Raw genomic sequence first — 17,915 nt, 5'->3', positions numbered from 1 at the left:
CCTGAGGGAAGAAAAAAAAAGAGCAGAATAATTCACTTAGAAATAAAGACTAGAGCCATTTTTCCCTTTGACATGTTGAACGCAATTACCTGAGGCATGGGAGGCTGAGATAACTCACTCATTCAGCCCCCACTCTCCACAGAGACTGTCATCATTCTGCCAGAAAAGGCTTTAAAAAACAATTCACCGCCTGAATGCTAAAACGGTGCCACGTACCAAACCTGTCCTCACGATTTCCACGCACCAGCTGCAACGTCACAAGCAAAACTGCTCCCTTCGACAGGGCAGTGTTTGTTATTCTCAGGGCCATATATACCGTGCAAGCTCCCTGGTTTTGCTGTCCCTTTTCCCAGCACTGTTGGTGTCTCCTCCTTTAGGAGCAAAGCTCACCGACATCCTATTTGGAAAGCTCAATTAATTGCAACCATAAGCCTGTGCTTGCCCCCAAATATAATCATGTTTAGGCTGCACCCTCCACTCCCACCCCCTTGGCCATTATCTAATAGGCAGTGGAGTAATGGCTTTGGGTAATGCTGTTTGAATGGCAGGCATCCAGTTCTGGGCTGTTTAATTTTATTTTTTTTTTATGGTGGGGGGAGTGTAGTTGGGCGGGGGGAGAAAGCACCAGTTTGGTTTGTCTGCAATCCCTGTTTTGCTTTTGGAGCTTTAGAGGACAGACATATTCTTCCATCTCCACTAATCCCCCTCTGATACTGAGGATTTTCCTGCCATTAAATGATAGCTTGCGAGAAAAAAAAATGCCAACTTTCCAGAGGCAGACCCGTGCAGCTAATGGCAGCCTTGTGAGCAGGAGGGAGGACACAACCACTGCCTGGCCAGGTAAGTGAGGTATCTAGATGCTTTCTGCTGGGAATTTCAGTTTGGGCTGCTCAGTGCTAACCTGGTGATGCTCTGCGCCAGCACCTATTGCCTGGGGAGGCGGCCAGTCCCTGATCATTGGTGATCTTTTCCCACCTCAGATAGGAGCACACCATCGGCACAGCTGGTGGGCAGGATGTGGACCAGCTCGTGAAAAAGATCAGCAAAAAGCTGCAGGATTCGCTGAGAAGCTCGGTGGTGGAAGGAAGGCGCTCAGCAGGAAGGCGCGGATTGCTGGGGACTGCATCAGTTCAAAACCGTGTGTGAGAGGATCTTCTTTCTTAACATAGACCTTGCTATGGGAAAATGATGCAGGCAAATGACAGAGGCTGAAACCTGCCTCAGCTCTTCCTGTGTGCTTTTAGATCCCTCAAGTTTGCCTGCCAGACCTGAAATGCCACTAGTGAATAATCAAGGTAATGTTTGCCATCATTTTAAATGGTGAGTAGTACTCTTATTCTGCATTACCCAGTAGTGGGTTAGACAGATTGTTCTGAAAGGTGTAGGTTAGATACTCAATTATTGCAATCATTGACTCTTCATCCTTCTAAAATCTATGCAATTATTATTTTTTTTAGTTATCTCACTCTTCCTTTCAAATACTGAATTAGTGTATTATGTAAAAGAGCAAGAGAGATCATCCCTGGGTGGAATTTTGTTTATTCCTTAATCTCACTAATATTTTTTACCTTAATGCTGTATTTCACCTTTTTTTTTTTTTAACACACACCTCATCTGCACATCTCTGTGCCAATGAATTGGAGGCACTGTCCAGCTGCTGCCCTCTCTGCCATGGTGTTAAAAGCAAAGAGCATCCTTTTGGGGGAAAGAATAAGAAAGGCAAGGCAGGAATGTTTCATGCTGTGGTGGTCAGAGGAGATCCGACCAACAGTGGAGACCTGGTCTCCTGTGCTCTGAGCAGCAGCCTTGCCCGAGGGTTTGGTGGGGTTCAGGCAGAGGATTTGGGTAGACTGTCTTTGCAAGAGAAAGAGGGAGAATGCCACAAAAAGTCGCTGCCAAGGGGCTCCTCTGAGCTCCTGTTGCCAGGGGGGTGTTTTCTAGTTAGCTGGTCCTCGAGGGCTTGCTTTTCACGTACTGCACAGTGCAAGGAGTTACATTTGTAGATAGAGATCTTAAACCTGTGCTGTGAAGTGCCACTAGAAGGCCTAGGTTTGGCTCTAATATACCTTGTGCATAAAGAGAACAGGCTGGAAAATGGCTTGGATGCACACTTTTTCTTTATCAATCTATTAGAGAGCAAACAGGGAGTGGAAGGAGAGGATTTTGCTCATTTCTACACCGCACACAGTGCATGCAGCTGCTGGGGGAGGTCTGCTCCAAAGGCCAGAGACACGACCGAGGTTGGGGCAGATGTAGCTAAACACTGAGCTTGCCTCACCTATAGGACAGCCTATGCACATAAGTCCCGCTGGATGTCATCCTGAGCCTGTGAAAGGCTCTCGTTCCAGAAGCAGTACTTCCACCAGTCCTTTCCAGACAGCCACCTGCGGCCAAACATTTGTGAACAGGCAAATCCTTAATCTGTCTGGACCTCAGTTTATGTAACTGCGTATCAAAAACAACACATGCCCCTGTTTGCACGCAACGGCATGGAATGGTGCAAAGGGCAGCCAAAGACAAGGCCTCTGTGCAAATACAGAGCCATCTGACGTTTGTTGTCCCCTCTCTTAGCCTTAGGATCTTCATCTATTGCCTACCTAGGGCCCTGCATGAAGGGAACTTTCCTTTAGCTGCAGCTCAGGAATAAGTAGAATGGGTCAGGGGAAAGGAAAAGAGCATATAAACAAACAATCAAACAATGACAACCTGCATAAAATCCTTTCCACCTCTCAAAGTCCTTCACTGTTGTTTATTCTCGAGAGTCACTGTTTTGCTAATTCTCCGGTCACGATAGCATCGCCAGGCTTGGTGAGACCTGAATTTCAACAGAGGCCAGAGCTAAAGTCCTTCCGGGTTGCTCCCTCCACATATTTAGATCTGCTTTCCACACTCAGTGCCCAGGACAGTTCGACCAGACCCAGGCTGGGAGGCTGCTGTGTTGATATGCCGTCAGCAGGGACCCGCGAGGCAGCTGGTTTCACAGGTCTCATGCTTGAAGAAGCCACAGGCACTGCAAACTCACAGATACCATACCGCGCACGTTGCTTTCAAAAAGGATGGAGGAAGGGCAGAGCAAATGTGGTTCAAACTGTCATTTGGTCTGTGCATTAAAGCCCTAGGTGCTGCGAAAATAATAGATCGATGTTTGCTGAGCCTTCCCGTCACATCGCCTCACAAGTCTGTCTTAATAAAAATCCCCTCAGGAATACAGCTGTAGTGAGCAATCACTGTGCTGCACAGCAGCGGGGAGAGGCGGTCCTGCTGCTGGGAGCATCCCTCCAGACAGCAAGCCAGAGCATGAGGGAAAGCCCCTTCCTTGCCCTTCGGCCCCTGGGGCTCGCCAAGCACTGGCAGAGCTCTTCTGGTCCCAGCAATGCTGTTAATAAAGCTGGCTGGTGGTAAAGATGGTAAAAAATATGAAAGGATTGTGCTTGTGTGGGAGCCAGCGAACAGCAGCAGCACAAAAATCGTGCAGTAGCTGTACCACTGTTTCCTGCTAATGACTGCATGGAGAGGTTGCTGGTGTGACTTCATTTCAGCGAGAAGCAGGTAGGATGTGCCTTTGAGAGCAGTTACAAAATGAGAGCTGTATTCTGTTCCTGCTCTCTAACGAGTTTATTTCTTAGGCATCTGGTTGCCTAGGTGTTTTTTTTTTCTTTTCCACCACACAAAAAATGTATGTCTATGCAGGCTGGTGTCTCCTATTCCTCTCGTTCTTCTCTGATTTGTCCCCAAGAGCTTTCACCTTCTCTTCCTTGTTGGACATCTGCCTGCTTGGGACTAACTTGAAAAGAAACCACAGTACCCACACACCTACCAGGTGTCAGGCTGATAAAATGACAAAGTGGCTGATCCCATCAAGCCTAAGACACTGTGGTGACTGTCTTGAGAATTGGCAAAACAGTAGAAGCTGTGCTGGAGGGTGCAGAGTATCTCATTTGTGATGAGATCGCTAAGAAAGCATCTGAACACTACTCCTGAATTTGTCTTTCCTCATGTCTGTCTACTTAAACATAGCAAGAATGTGTTTTTAAATGCTGTACACATCCTTAGCAGCTGACAGTTCCCCTTACAGTGCTGCACCAACTCGTGGTTTTGGTGGAAAAATGCTACACTTTATGAACAAAGAAAAGGAAGAAGCAAAAAGCGTGAATATTGACTTGCCCCAGGGAACTATCTGACCTCCCCTGCCCGCTGCTGGGACAAGAACACACTGCCCTCCTCTCTTCCCCACACAGAAATGCTGCAACCCACACACATCTGATGGTCATCACACCATCTCCCCTGGCCAAACCCTGTCCCGTCAGCTTTTGGAGACCAGTCATGGGGATGCTGAGAAATGACAGAATCACAGAGTGGCTGAGGTTGGAAGAGACCCTCAGAAGTCATCTGCTCCAAGCCCTCAAGCAGGGCCAGCCAGAACAGGTTGCCCAGGACCATGTCCAAGTGGCTTTTGAAGATCTCCAAGGAGGAGACCTCACAACCCGTCTGAGCAGCCTGTTCTACCTAGTCTAGATGATTTCTGCCCTTAGGGAGAGAAACTCTTCAGAAAGAATGGTGTAGGGACCTGACACTTTCTCAGAGGGTTTATAAAACACCAGCAGAAGGTGTCTAGGAATTGCTTACAATGGATTCTTGGTCAGCATGGACATATGAGTAGCGGGTGACAATTAGCCTGGCTAGAAAGGAGGCAGAGACAGCACAATCTTTCTTCTCTCACGACTAACACATTTACTAATGACGTATCCCGTTTCTCTCCTCCCACACCTCCATGGGGTCGGTGTGATCCTCTCTGGCAGTGATCCTCTGGGTGCCCCGTGCCCATGCGGTGTGGGCCTGCATGCGGTCCTGCCCGGCCAGCTGTGTGTGCACCCAGGAGCGGAGCTGCTCCGTCCTCTGTGACCGTGCCGGCCTGGGGCAGATCCCCAGCGAGTTCCCGTGCGAAGCCTCCTCGATCAACCTGGATAAAAACAGCATCAAGTTCCTCGCCGAGAGGGCCTTCGGGACTTTGCCTTCCCTCAAGTCCCTGTCCCTCAACCACAACAACATCTCCTTCATCACCCCGGGAGCTTTCAAGGGGCTGCCCAGCCTGACCGAGCTGAAGATGGCCCACAACGAGTACATCCGCTACCTCCACACGCGGACTTTCACCGCCCTCAGGCGGCTGGTCAAGCTGGACCTGGCGGACTGCAACCTGTTCAACATCCCGGACAGGATCTTCATCGAGCTGCCTGCCCTGCAGGAGCTCCTCTGCTTCCAGAACAACTTCCGAAGGATCCCAGGTGCCATCAGGGGCATGGAGAATCTGACCCACGTCTACCTGGAGAGAAACAGGATCGAAGCGGTAGCCTACAACTCCCTGCAGGGCCTGATCAAGCTGAAATACCTGAATCTGCAGGACAACAGGATAAATGTCATCCACGAGCGAGCTTTTCAGGGCTGCAGGAAGATGGAGTACCTGTACCTGAATGACAACTTGATCAGTGAGCTTCCAGAAAATTCCTTTGATGGCCTGAGGTGCCTGAAAATGCTCAACCTGGGGGGGAATTTCCTCAGGAACGTTTCCAACACCTGGTTCCGGGACCTGGTGGAGCTGGAGGTCCTGTACCTGGACCGCAACAGGATCAACTACATCGAGGAGGGGGCTTTCGAGAACCTCACCAGCCTGGTCTCCTTGCACTTGAACAGCAACAACCTGACGACCCTGCCCTTTTCTGTCTTCCAGCCGGTGTACTTCCTGGGGCGGCTGTACCTCTTCCGCAACCCCTGGGAGTGCGACTGCCGCATCGAGTGGCTGAAGGAGTGGATGGAGAGCTACGGGCTCGTCAGGGATATCCCCTGTGCCTCCCCGTCCTCGGTAGCTGGGATTGACCTGATGGACGTGCTCTATGACAGATCACCAGAAGGTTACTGTCTCGACCCGGTGGAGCTAAACGTCACGTCCGACAGCCCGACCCCAAGCGGAGAGCCCTTCTCTACCACGGAGAGCAAGTTCAACAGCCTTATCTCTAAACTCTTGCTCCAGATGGGCCTTCCTGAAGAGGTGTCAAACACCACCGAGGTCTTCAGTAACGTTACGCAGCTGGATGGACTGGCTGATGGGGTTTCTTCTGGGGCAGGGGAAGATGGCCGCAAAGCCGCCGCCTTCTCTTTTCATCTCCCAGCACTTCTTACAGTGGTTGTTTTGCAGAGCAAGTAGTCCAAGGGCTGCCTGGAGCATGGGTCCTGCTTAAACATTTAGTCCCTGTCCCTACCCTGTCCCTGGGCACCACCCGGGGCTGCTACGCCAGCTCTTGCAAAAAGGAGAACGGCACCTGGGGAGGGTCTGGGGGAAAGACAGCATGTTGACTGAGACCTCAGACGGGGTTTTTATCCTTTCTCCCCCTGCTATCCTGGCATATCTACAGGAAAACCAGAGAGACCCCTTTTCATCAAAAGTCTTCTCAGAGGAAAAGCTATTTCAACACAACAGCATACTCATTAATGACTGTTTCAAATGTGTTCTTATTTTTCAACAAATATATTGTTTCAGGGAGTATGTTGTTTTTATTTATAGATTATTTCATGGCCTGACAGCTGGAGCAGAATATGGTGAATGCGGCCAGGCTGTACTAAATATTTTACGTTTCTACCACCAATGTATATCACATGGCATGCCATATTATACAGTGCTAACCAACCATACTGTCATTTTCTTTTATATGACATCTTATATGTTTTGTCGTTGAAGTCTTTAATGAAAGCTGCTACTCTGACCAGAAGGATTTATATTTTCTGTATTAGAACACATTAACAAAACAATTTGATATTTTCCTCTCAAAAATAAATTAGTTGCTCAAAAAGATTTTATTTTGAGATCCTTGAATTACTCCAGTATTCTTTTTGAAGGCTCAGTGGGTACACACGAACACCCCTTTAATAGTCTAGAGCAAATGGCAAGGTGTTTATTACAGCACAAAGAACAGAAATTTTGACTTAGAAAGTGACAGTGCTTACATCTGTGTTAAGTAGCAATGCTTTAAAAACAAAGTGACTATATAGAAACACACCTGTGTGATATTTTAATTAAATCCTTATACATAGCTTACCATACTGTGGTGTACATGTTCATATGAAATTATATGACATATACAATCCTCTATTACTGCTAAAATGTCATAAAATGAGAATAAAACTGGAAATGAATTAAAACAACCCTTTCAAACATTTCCTTAACACCCCCCCCACATTTTTTTTTTCCCCCCCATCCTCACCTTTTCATGAACAATTCAACATGAACATGAGCTCCAGAGATGTTGAAAGCCCCCATGGTCTGGCAGTCCTAGGCAATCAGCCACTTCTGACTCACAGCAAGTTTTATTTGCCTGCTGAGAACAAAAAGGGCCACAGCAAGCCCGTGAATGCTATTTAACCCAGTGTCTGTGGGTGAGAAGCTCGTGCATGGCGGGTCCAGCCTGGACCTCCTCAGCCCCTGTCCCTTCCCCAGTCACACCCCGGTGACTGCCAAAAACGTGTGCACAGGAGAGGGCAGCTGAACGTAGACTTTGGGCTTTGAACAGCTGAAAAGTGTTGGGTAACAGATGTTCAGTGCTTCTGTGCTGCCTTAAATCTGTGATATTCTGGCGAAAAGGGCTCAGTGCTGCAGCAAGGATGCCTTGGGTCAGGTCTGAACCTCCTGCCAGGCCAGAGCAGCCGTGACCAGGAGTCGATGCCCTCAGCCTCAGGCAGAGCCAGCATCTGAGCATGTTGGGTGAACAACCCCACAAAATGTCCCGCAGCCTCTGCAGCAAACTGCGATGGTGAAAGCTAACACAAGCCCTCACAAAATGACCACACATTCCTAATCTGCTGGAGCAGCTGCTTCGTGAAACATGGAACTCCTTCCCCCCACCCCCCCGCCCCCCACCAAGCTGTGCCTGTGCATTTTGCCAGCAAAAAGGCAGCATCTCCATGGCTTCAGGACACATTTGTGTGAGCAGCCTGGTTTGGTGGGCAGCACCCTGTCCAAAAAGATCTACTGCTTTATAATTAGCACCAGGAAGTTCTAAGTACAGAGAAAAACACCCATTCCTTGCTGTGATGGCTCCCCAAGCTATCTGTAGCTAGACTGCATTTTTTCCTCCAGTGAAGAAAGATGCCAGATGGTTTGATAAATGCCTATTTGACCTGTTCCATGAACTAAATTCAATGAGTTTGGATTTCCAGGCTATTTATGAATCCATTAATCTTCTTAAATGCTAAATTCATCTGTGTATTATAAAAGGTTGTTTTTCAAACCCAATGCAGCCAAATGCTGTAGAAGCGCATTATGTTAAGGATGCCTTTACAGGAGCAGTATTTCATCCTGTCAGGAAAGGTTTATCAATAGGTCTGACACAGATGGTAGGACACTGGGCACGAAAGGTCATATTTCACTTCCCATAGCACGGATGCCTAACGAGTTTTTATAACCCACGCTTTCATTCTCTGTGCTGAAATACATCAAAGCTGAAGATTGTTTCACTGAGTAATGGCTACAGCATGGCCTTCAAGTTAATTATTGCTTCAAAGACACTGCTTCTTTATCCACAAGAATGGCAGATTAGATCTTAAAGTGAAACATCTCAAAATGTGGGTTTTAGCAGAGATTGCGCTGTGAGGCGAAGGACAGGGAGACTGTGCGTGATACTTTGCTTCACAACAACCAGGTCTAGAACCGTACAGTTCTGGGACAATGGCCTCGGGCATCAATAAATTGACCATATCATGCAGTCAAATACCCTGAGTGCTTGCCCCCGAAAGCTTCTCCCTGTGGTGCTGTAATACAGCTGTGACTGCTGAGGAACTGTGTGTTGCATGTAATGGGCTTTCAGTTTCCCCCCAGCAATGGAGGCAGACCTCGCTCCCTCCTGCTCTGAAACCCCATTCTTACCTCTGAGCCCTGGAAAGATCAGCAGTGTGTGGTCCTAACGGTACGGAGCATCTGGCACGTGAGTGCTCCAGCTCCATCAGCAGAAGTGTGTGCATCTCTGCCTAATGATGGCTTTCCTCCCCTCTCCTCCATCTCGCTCCTTCCCCATGGCTCTCTGTGCCCAGCTCGGGCAGGACAGCAAAATATTATTGCTCAAAACACTGAGAGGACTTCCAGCGCCCTGAAAGCTTGGGTCAGACTGCAAGTGCCCACTTCGTTCTTTCACGAGCCCCGTTTCACAGCTCTGGAAGTGTTTCACCTCTCAGGTGCCCATATCCATACCCAGGAGCAGAAGGGAGAAATCAGAAGCGCAAGGAGTGCTTCATCCCTGCTCAGGACCACATCATCTGGCATACACCCTGATGCTACTCCTACAGAAGTGCATGGGCATAGAAGGGACATGACATAGTTGCCCTCGCATCCTACCAATGGCCTGACAGCTACAGGGTAAGCATTTTGTGATGGGACTCAGCACGTCAGTTGAGGGTTGGACTCGGTAATCTTGAAGGTCTTTTTGTACCTAGATGACTCTATGATTCGTTGGTATTTGCTCAGATGTCTTCCAGCTGTACAGTTCTGTACTGAAAAGCACCACAGGGAGTCTTATTGCATTCCTTTCAGCAAGCAATTGAAATGTATGGCTTCATTGGGGAAGGGAGAGGGCAACCTCTGGCTGCAACAAAGCTGGTATTTTCCTGCAACCTACCTGAAGTGAAGAAGGACCTGTTGCAAACACGTCACCTGTTTGCCTTTTACTGAAACATTTGAGAAATTGTCTTATATGTGAGATGGCGTGGTTCTGTGCAGATAAGGAAGGACACTGTTGAAGCTCTCACCCATGACATCCTTTCAGCAGGGTCCCAGTTTACAAAATCATTGGCCTGCACAGAATCTGCATCCCTGTCCCAGGCAGGAAGAGGAATACTTTCTCCGGGCAGAAGCTAGGGAAGGAGTTGGTAGGAAATCTTCAAAGAATTTTTGCCTGGTATTGGGATGCACCTCCTGAATGAGGCTTCTTCAGAGAGTTCCTAGTCTAAAGCGTCTGGTATCCTGGAAGAACGCAATTTGTTTTAATGCACAGTACTTGTTAATTAATACAGTGTTTATCACTGGTGCAACTGTTTTTATACTCTGCAGCCAGTTGTTATTAAATTAGAAGGGAGAAGTGGTCAAAGTAAACACACAAAAAAAGAAATGACCTGGTTTTGGATATTATCTCTCGGTCTTGATATTTTGTAGTTTCTACCTCTATGTTGCATTCTCTGGGATGAAGCTAGGTCTTTAGCATTAACACTGGCTTTGTGTCATGAATTCATTATCTATTCTGCTTATCATGTGGAGTCTTACCACGCTTTCCTGCTTTGGAAGTAGATATGAAGTCCAGGACAAGCAGAATCACTGTAAATAAAGGTAACTGTTGCTAGAATGGCAGAAAATGCCATCCAGCTGAGACTGGAGCTTCATAGCCAATTTTGAAGTGGGTGTTTAGCTAATTGGGTATTTAATGAAGTGGGTATTTAGCTAATTTTTGTCTTTATGACATTTCGCTGTTAGCTCTTAAAAAATTAAATCTTGAAATTGTTGAGTTTTCCTTTGATAGTTTTTGCGGTCACAGACTCAGGGGGAACCAAATCAACTGAGATAAAGCTTTTTACTCCAGAAAATTGCTGTTCCTCCTTTGCAGGATGTGAAATCTTGCAAGAAAATAGCCTGTCATGATCACCACTGCTCTAGTATGAACCTCATGTGACAGGGCTGGTTTGGGCAAGAAAAAAATACTTTCTACTTGCATCAAGCATACCTTTCTAAATGCCCGTTTTTTTTTTTATTTTTTTTTTATTTTTTTAGAGACAAGTTATGGGTTTATTGCACTGACATAATATCAATTCCTCCTCTCTCCCTGCCTGCTGCCCAAATCTGATAGAGACTGAGGGAGGTCAAAGAACATGCTGTAGTGAATGTAAACTCCCAAACCTCCAAAACAGCTTTCAAAGAGCTTTATAGAAAATATTAACAATGGACTAAAGACCATGAATTAAGAAAACAAAACAAAACAACAAAAGCATAACAAGAATTATTTTAAATATATGCATGTTTTTAATTTTTAAGCACAACAAAATAAATAATCTCAATATATAAAATAAGGAAGATCTAAAAGAAACTGTTTCAAGGGACACTACCGAGTGGCTAGCTGTTGGAAAAAGTCTGGTGTTTGCTTTAGATTTTACATTGCAAAGAAGCAACTGGGGGTGAGAATCTAAACGTACAGAAGACCAGCATCAGAAATCCTTGTCTTGGGGCAAAGCTGGTCTTCTAAATTCCCATCTCTAATATAAAGAGCAACACAAATATGACAAATATTAACTGTTTCTGGACAGAGTAGATCTTGCCCAAAGCCTGATTTTCTTGACCCCGTGGTTAGTTGAACCAGTCAGATCTTGTACTCTGTGGTTAGTTTTAGCCTTTAATGTGAAAAGTTCATTACTTCTGCAGTTTTTCTTACCTTTGACCTTCACCACATCCTTTGATTTTTGTTATACTTCCCTCTTCATTTCTCTCTCTTTTAAAGACTGATATAAAGTCTTATTTTGTACAGTATAAAGCTTATATTCCTTACGAAGAAACCCAAGGCATTTTAAGAAGGCTTAAAACTTCCATTAGTTTTACTATACTTACCCATGGCACAGTTTACTTTGTCTGCACATCCCATTTCTTTGCTTTTTGGATGAAGAGCTAATTTCATTTAGTGCTTGTTCAGCTTCTAAGACTGGGGCGGGGGAAGTTCACCTGCGCTGGGAACCTTGTGATGTGGCTACAGGTTTGCACTGAGACTAGCTTAAGCCGCCCTTCTTCTGCCCCCCACAAGCCATCTCTTACTCCCGTTGCAACTGCTTGTTCCTCTTCTGAGCCAAAACTTGCTGGTGCCTTTGTTGTGCTGCTGCAGTAGGGCTGTGCTTGAAGCTGGATCACTGAAATGTTGCACTTAAAAGCCACATCCGCCCCCTCAGCCTTGTTTTGATGGCTAGGAGACCAGCTGTTTCCCCTAAACTTTTATGAGTCACGTTGGAAAGAAATGGGTTAAACTAAGGGTAATAATCAGAAAATTTAACTGTTGTAATTGTTGAATTTAAAAGGGGTACAATCTAAATGGGAAAGACTGTACTGAATGGCTGGTTTACACCGGGTGATCTACTCAAGCCAGCATGGGTCTGGTGTAAAGGTGCAGGGAGAGGTATTTTTTTTCAGGACACAAATTAACAGTTGAATTTAAGTAGCACTTCAGTAAAATAGGCCCTATGCCCTAGTTTAAGACACCGTAAAAATGCTCTTATTCTAGGACTTTTATTATTAGCTCTACTTACTGCAACCAGATTGTTTTGAAGATTACATTTTTACAGCTCTTCTACCTCCTCCTGCATCTTCCCTGCAACAGTATGTTGGGGGGTCTTTGGGTTGGTTAAAGCACTTACGTGCTCTCATTAAAATGATGAGCAAGAAGTAAACAGCTAACAACTGACTATGGGCAGTTATCTGGCTTCAGCTGGAACAGGGTCGAGTTTTTAAACCATGCCCTGGTCTGATAAAAAGGGAGAGGGCACTTCTGCACAAGGACATAGAGGGCACAGACTGTGGTCCTGCAGAGGCACTGATTTTTGTTACTGTGAGAACATGAGCTTGTAATTCATGAAGAGCCATTGGCGCTGCATGGTTTACAATACACTCTTACACGCAGGAGAGGAGGAAGCTAGGACCACACTTACCCCTCTTTTACATGCTGTTCCCTCTGATGTAAGGGGCTTTCAAGCTGGCAAGACCATGAAAGAGATCTCAAGAAACTTCTGTTTACTGGTGAGACTCCAGGGCCAGCAGTGGCTTTTTGTGCCACAGTGTCAGCAAGTGAAGTGTGCTTCTGAAAGGAGGAAAATAATAGTGATGCCTGTTGGTACACAAGGAAACGCCATTTGTACAGCAGCTGCCACAGTGATGAAGTGTCTGTTGTATTCTGCATAGGTATGCTGCAAACAAGGAAACACTGAGTGCCTGGTGGGGCGAGGATCTGCTGAACTTTCAGCAAGCTATGTCATGCAGGCAGGTGTGAAAATGCACATAGAGAGCTCCCTGGGGTGTTAGTTCTCAACATTTAATTATGAAAACAAAGCTGAGTGCACAGTGCCAGGAATAAACAAATGGGCAAATGTGATAAATAGGTGATAAAGGACAACTAGCTCTGTGCATATAAATTGAGATGAAGTTGGCTGCAGCATTTCCTCACCGTGCAGAATGATCTCAATGTGGTGTGCTGTGACAATGAGATATTTATCACACCCTGTGTGGACAGGAGCTTTCTTGGTGTGAGGCCTGGCAGAGAGGCAGCAAGCAGAGTACAGAAATAGATGCTAAACTTGTAATCAAATAAAGTTTGTTGCAAATACCTGTGCTGAAGCAGATGATGGATTATTTTGATAGGCAAAAAGTAATGGTGAAATTTGCATTTGCAGAACTTTCTTAGGCCAGCAGAGCTTAAAGTAGGCTGTGATGAATTCCAAATTACTTGAAAGTCAGGTAATTTGGAACAATATGATATGTAAAATAGATGTTGACATATGTAAGCTAATACATATCAGAAGATAGAACATATGCTGCTCACAGGCATGGCTGTGTTGCTGAGGAAAGAAACCTCCTGTTTCTGTATTGCTGTAAAGGACTGGCATATCAACAGTCAAGAACCAAACAAAACGCTGTAACTGATAAGGTCTGGAAAAGGAAATATGACAAGTTATAATGCAATAACATTTGTACCATTTAGTAAAATATCCTCATCTGGAGTGTGTCCAGCTTAGGTCTTAACTAAGAAAGACATAGCAGAAATAATGTTTGGAGACAAAATAAAATGTCAAAGAACTAGCACTTCTCATTAGACTATATTGAAAAGACTGACTTAGTTTAGAAGGAGACATCTAGAATGTGCTAAGTTGTGCTGATGCTATGAAACTCGTTTGAAAGTGGCTGTGAGCAAGCCAATGCCCCACAGCTCATGGGTGGTGTGGGACACAAACGATTGTAAATACTGACTGGATTTAAGCTATGTTTTAGAGACTGAGACAGATCTCTGTGCCACTGCATGCAATGAACTTTCATCAGATGATCACCTGGGGATGTGGGGGTTTACTTCAATATGAATGCTGAGGGAGCCGGCTGATGTTACTGTGAGGCCACTCTTGATAATCCCTGATTGATCCTGGTTACTGGGAGAAGTGCATGAAGACTAGAGGCAGGAAAATGTCACTCCTATCTTCAAAAAGGGCAAGAAATAGGACCTGGGAACCACAGGCTGGTCAGCCTTACCTCCATTCTTGTGAAGGTGATGGAGCAGCTCATCCTAGAAGCCATTTCCAGGTGCATGAAAGACAAGAAAGTCATGAGAAGTAGTCAGCATGGATTCACCAATGTGGAGTCATGCTTGACCAACCTGACAACCTTCTGCGATGAAATGACTGGCTTGGTAGACAAGGGGAGAACAGTGGATGATGTCTACCTTAACTCCAGTGAGAATTTAGTTGGAGGCCAGTAACTAGTGGTGTATACCAGAGTCAATACTGAGTCTAATGCTGTTCAACTGATTCATTAATGAGCTGGATGACAGGGCAGAGTGTGCCTTCAGAAAGTTGACTGATGCCACAAAAACAGGAGGAGTGGCTAAAACATTAGAGGGTGGTGCTGCCATCCAGAGGGACCTCTGCATGTGGTTTATGTGGCAAGGTTTTGGCAGTGGGGGGGGGGCTGCAGGGGTGGCCTCTGTGAGCAGAGCCCAGCAGCTGCCCCATGTCAGAGCAGAGCCAGCTCCAGCCGGCTCCAAAAGGGACCTGCTGCTGGCCAGAGCTGAGCCAGGGAGCGATGCTGGGTGGGACTCTGGGAGAGCAGATTTAGGAAAGGGAAACAACGCCATGCAACAGCAGCTGGGAGAGAGGTGAGAACATGTGAGGGAAGCAGCCCTGCAGCCCCCCAGGTGAGTGCAGCAGGAGGGCAGGAGGTGCTCCAGGCAGGCAGCAGCAGTTCCCCTGCGGCCTGTGCAGGGAGAGGCCCCCGGTGGAGCAGGCTGTCCCCCTGCAGCCCATGGGTCCCACACGGAGCAGATCTCCACGCTGCAGCCCGTGGAGGAGCCCACGTGGAGCAGGTGGATGTGGCCTGGAGGAGGCTGCGGCCCATGGAGAGCCCCCGCAGGAGCAGGCCCCGGGCCGGAGCTGCAGCCCGTGGAGAGGAGCCCACGCAGGAGCAGGGGGTCTGGGGGGAGCTGCCGCCCGCCCGTGGGGGACCCGTGCTGGAGCAGTTTGCTCCTGGGGGATGGACGGAGCCCGTGGTACGGAGCCGTGTGGGAGCAGTGCTGGAAGAGCTGCTGCCTGTGGGCAGCCCCCGCAGGCTCAGTTCGGGAAGGACGGCATCCCGTGGGAGGGACCCCGCGTGGAGCAGGGGCACAGAGGGACCGTGAGGGAGCGGCGGGGACGAAGCGTCAGGGGCTGATGCCCTGTTCTTCCCCTGAACAGGGCAAATAGGGGGGAAGGTGGTTTTGGTTTGCTTTTAGTTTCTCACTGCTCTAGTCTGTTAGTGATAGGCAATAAATTACATTAATCTCCCTATGTGAGTCTGTTTACCCATGATGGTAAGTGGTGAGCAATCTTCCTGTCTCCACCTCAGCTCTTCAGTTCTATTTTTCATATTTTCTCCCCCGTTCTGTTGAGGGGTTGCGGGGAGGTGAGAACAGCACAGTGGTGCTCAGCTAGCCTCAGTTTGAAACCATCACAAGAGGCTGGAAAAAAGGCTGACAAGAACCTTTTGAAGCTGAACAAGGGGAAGTGCAAAGTCCTGCTGGGGCGGGGGAGGAACAAACCCAGGTACCAGCACCTGCTGGGGGCCACCAAGCTGGAAAGCAGCTCTGCAGAAAAGGCCCTGGGGGTCCGGGTGGACACCAAGCTGAACATGAGCCATCAATGTGCCCCTGTGAAGGCTAATGGTATCCTGGGCTGTGTTAGTACTGCCAGCAGGTGGAGGGAAGTGATCCTTCCCCTCTGCTCAGCCCTGGTGAGACCACCCCTGGAGTGCTGGGTCCAGTCCTGGGCCCCCCAGTACAAGACAAACATGGTCATACTGGAGAGAATGCAATGCAGGGCCACCACAAAGATGGTGAAGGGACTGGAGCACCTCTCCTGTGAGGAGAGGCTGAGAGAGCTGGGGCTGTTCAGCCTGGAGAAGAGGAGGCTCAGGGGGATCTCATCATTGTCCATAAATACCTGAAGGGAGGGTGCAAAGAGGACAGAACTAGGCTCTTTTCAGTGGTGCCCAGTGCCAGGACAAGAGGCAATGTCCCTCTTAACACCAGGCAACACTTCTGTGCTGTGTGGGTGATGAGGCATGGGCACAGGCTGCCCATTGAGTTGTGGAGTATCCTCCTGGGAAATCTTCAAAAGCCACCTGGGCATGGTCTTGGGCATCCAGCTCTAGGTGGTCTTGCTTGGGTAGAGAGCTGGACCAGGTGTCCTCCGGAGTTCCCTTTCAACCTCAGCCATTTGGTGATTCTGTGATTCACAGAGCTATTAGACTTTCTTCCTCCTAGTTGTCACTTTTACTCAGGGAGCTGAGTTTCCCTCTTCTTGGCTTGAGTCTTGCCTACAGAAGGCCTTCCAGGGACTGCTGACCTTCATTACAAGTCACTCCTCTGGACACCATGACACCTGAGGTTGAGGTCAGGACACATCTGGGCAAAGCTTAGTGGAGCACAGAAGGCAATCTTGCATCGCACTTAGAGGGGCCTTTGTCAACTCCTTGTCCATCAGGACTGTAATATATGCCAATCTAATCAGTGTATCTAAGCCTAATGTAACTGGCTAATATTGTTCAATCCTCCCTGAGAAAGTAAACAGCTGCAACAGACCTCCACTATTTTTAGTCAGGTAACAACACACGAAATGTCTGCTCTTACTACACTAGTACAAACAAGTGTCCTTATACATCACTGTGACAGCTAAAATGGTGTCAGGAGTACAGATTAGAAAAAGACACTGTTCAAACCGAAATAAACTTTGTGGCTCCATTCAAAAAAACTGGAACTGTTTCTTTGAACAAGCACCCTTTGGGGGGATAAGCAGGTGCCAGGAGAGCAGGGATGACTTTTCTGGTGCACTGCTCTCAAAATGAGTTAAAAATGCTGTACAGTAGGAGTCCAGCTGAAGTTTGGCAGCAATGAGAAGCTCAGATGTGCAGACAGCTAGCCTCGGCACAGGCCCTCCTCAGCCCTGCTGAAACTTTGCATGTAATGCACATACATGCCTTGCACTGCCTGCTGGCACAGGACTGAATTTCACATTACACAACCAGTCCATAGGATAAGGATCAGCATTTTTTTTTTTTTTAATAAACCCCATCTTTGTGGATTTCCAGGCACTCTATCTTCATTCACATCTTCTCTTATGTAGTGCAGGTGGGTGTTTTGATCATTTACTTGCTTCTCATTTCACCTAGACATCTCATCTTCTCTTTCTAGACGACCTTCTAATTCCTTTCAGTTGCTTCCTACTTACTGGATCATGACTAAATGCAGGAACACAAGATAGCAGCCCCCATGATATTATGCTATAAAAGTATAATTCTATTATTTTATTATGAAATCCAATATAAAATGATTATTAAAATTTTAATTAAAAATTTATCATAAACCTACAATGTGGATATGTATTGGTGGTGATGCTACAGCTTGAGCAATCTGAACTCGAAAGTAATTCTTAGAAAAGGGGATGGGGACTTCCCAGGTTGGCCTTTAAAAAATAAATGCTGTTGGAATGAGCCAGTAGCCACCAACAGGCCAAATGTTTTGGGTTAGGCATGTTTCCAAAATGATGTCGGGTTATGTTAAATCTGTAAAGTCTGATAGCAATAAACACATTTAGTTGTATCTGACTTCACGCACTTTTAT

General features: G+C 47.0%; 1 protein-coding gene across 3 annotated transcripts; it reads left to right on the top strand.

Annotated features, from left to right (window-relative positions):
- Positions 1-7,174, top strand: NYX (nyctalopin). Of its 3 annotated transcripts, XM_083821122.1 has the most exons (4): positions 1-840; positions 981-1,142; positions 1,245-1,295; positions 4,800-7,174. In XM_083821122.1, the coding sequence occupies exons 3-4, from the start codon at positions 1,274-1,276 to the stop codon at positions 6,197-6,199; spliced, it is 1,422 nt and encodes a 473-aa protein (XP_083677248.1). In that variant the 5' UTR covers positions 1-840; positions 981-1,142; positions 1,245-1,273; the 3' UTR covers positions 6,200-7,174. The 3 variants fall into 3 exon arrangements, with proteins under 3 accessions (XP_083677248.1, XP_083677247.1, XP_083677249.1); XM_083821121.1 differs by having other exon boundaries at positions 981-1,295; XM_083821123.1 differs by lacking the exons at positions 1-840; positions 981-1,142 and having other exon boundaries at positions 1,284-1,320.
- The last annotated feature ends 10,741 nt before the right edge of the window (positions 7,175-17,915 follow it).

This window comes from Anser anser (assembly GCF_964211835.1).
Source record: "Anser anser genome assembly, chromosome: 1".
Classification (NCBI taxonomy): Eukaryota; Metazoa; Chordata; class Aves; order Anseriformes; family Anatidae; genus Anser; species Anser anser.
This window is presented reverse-complemented; position numbering and strand designations above follow the sequence as displayed.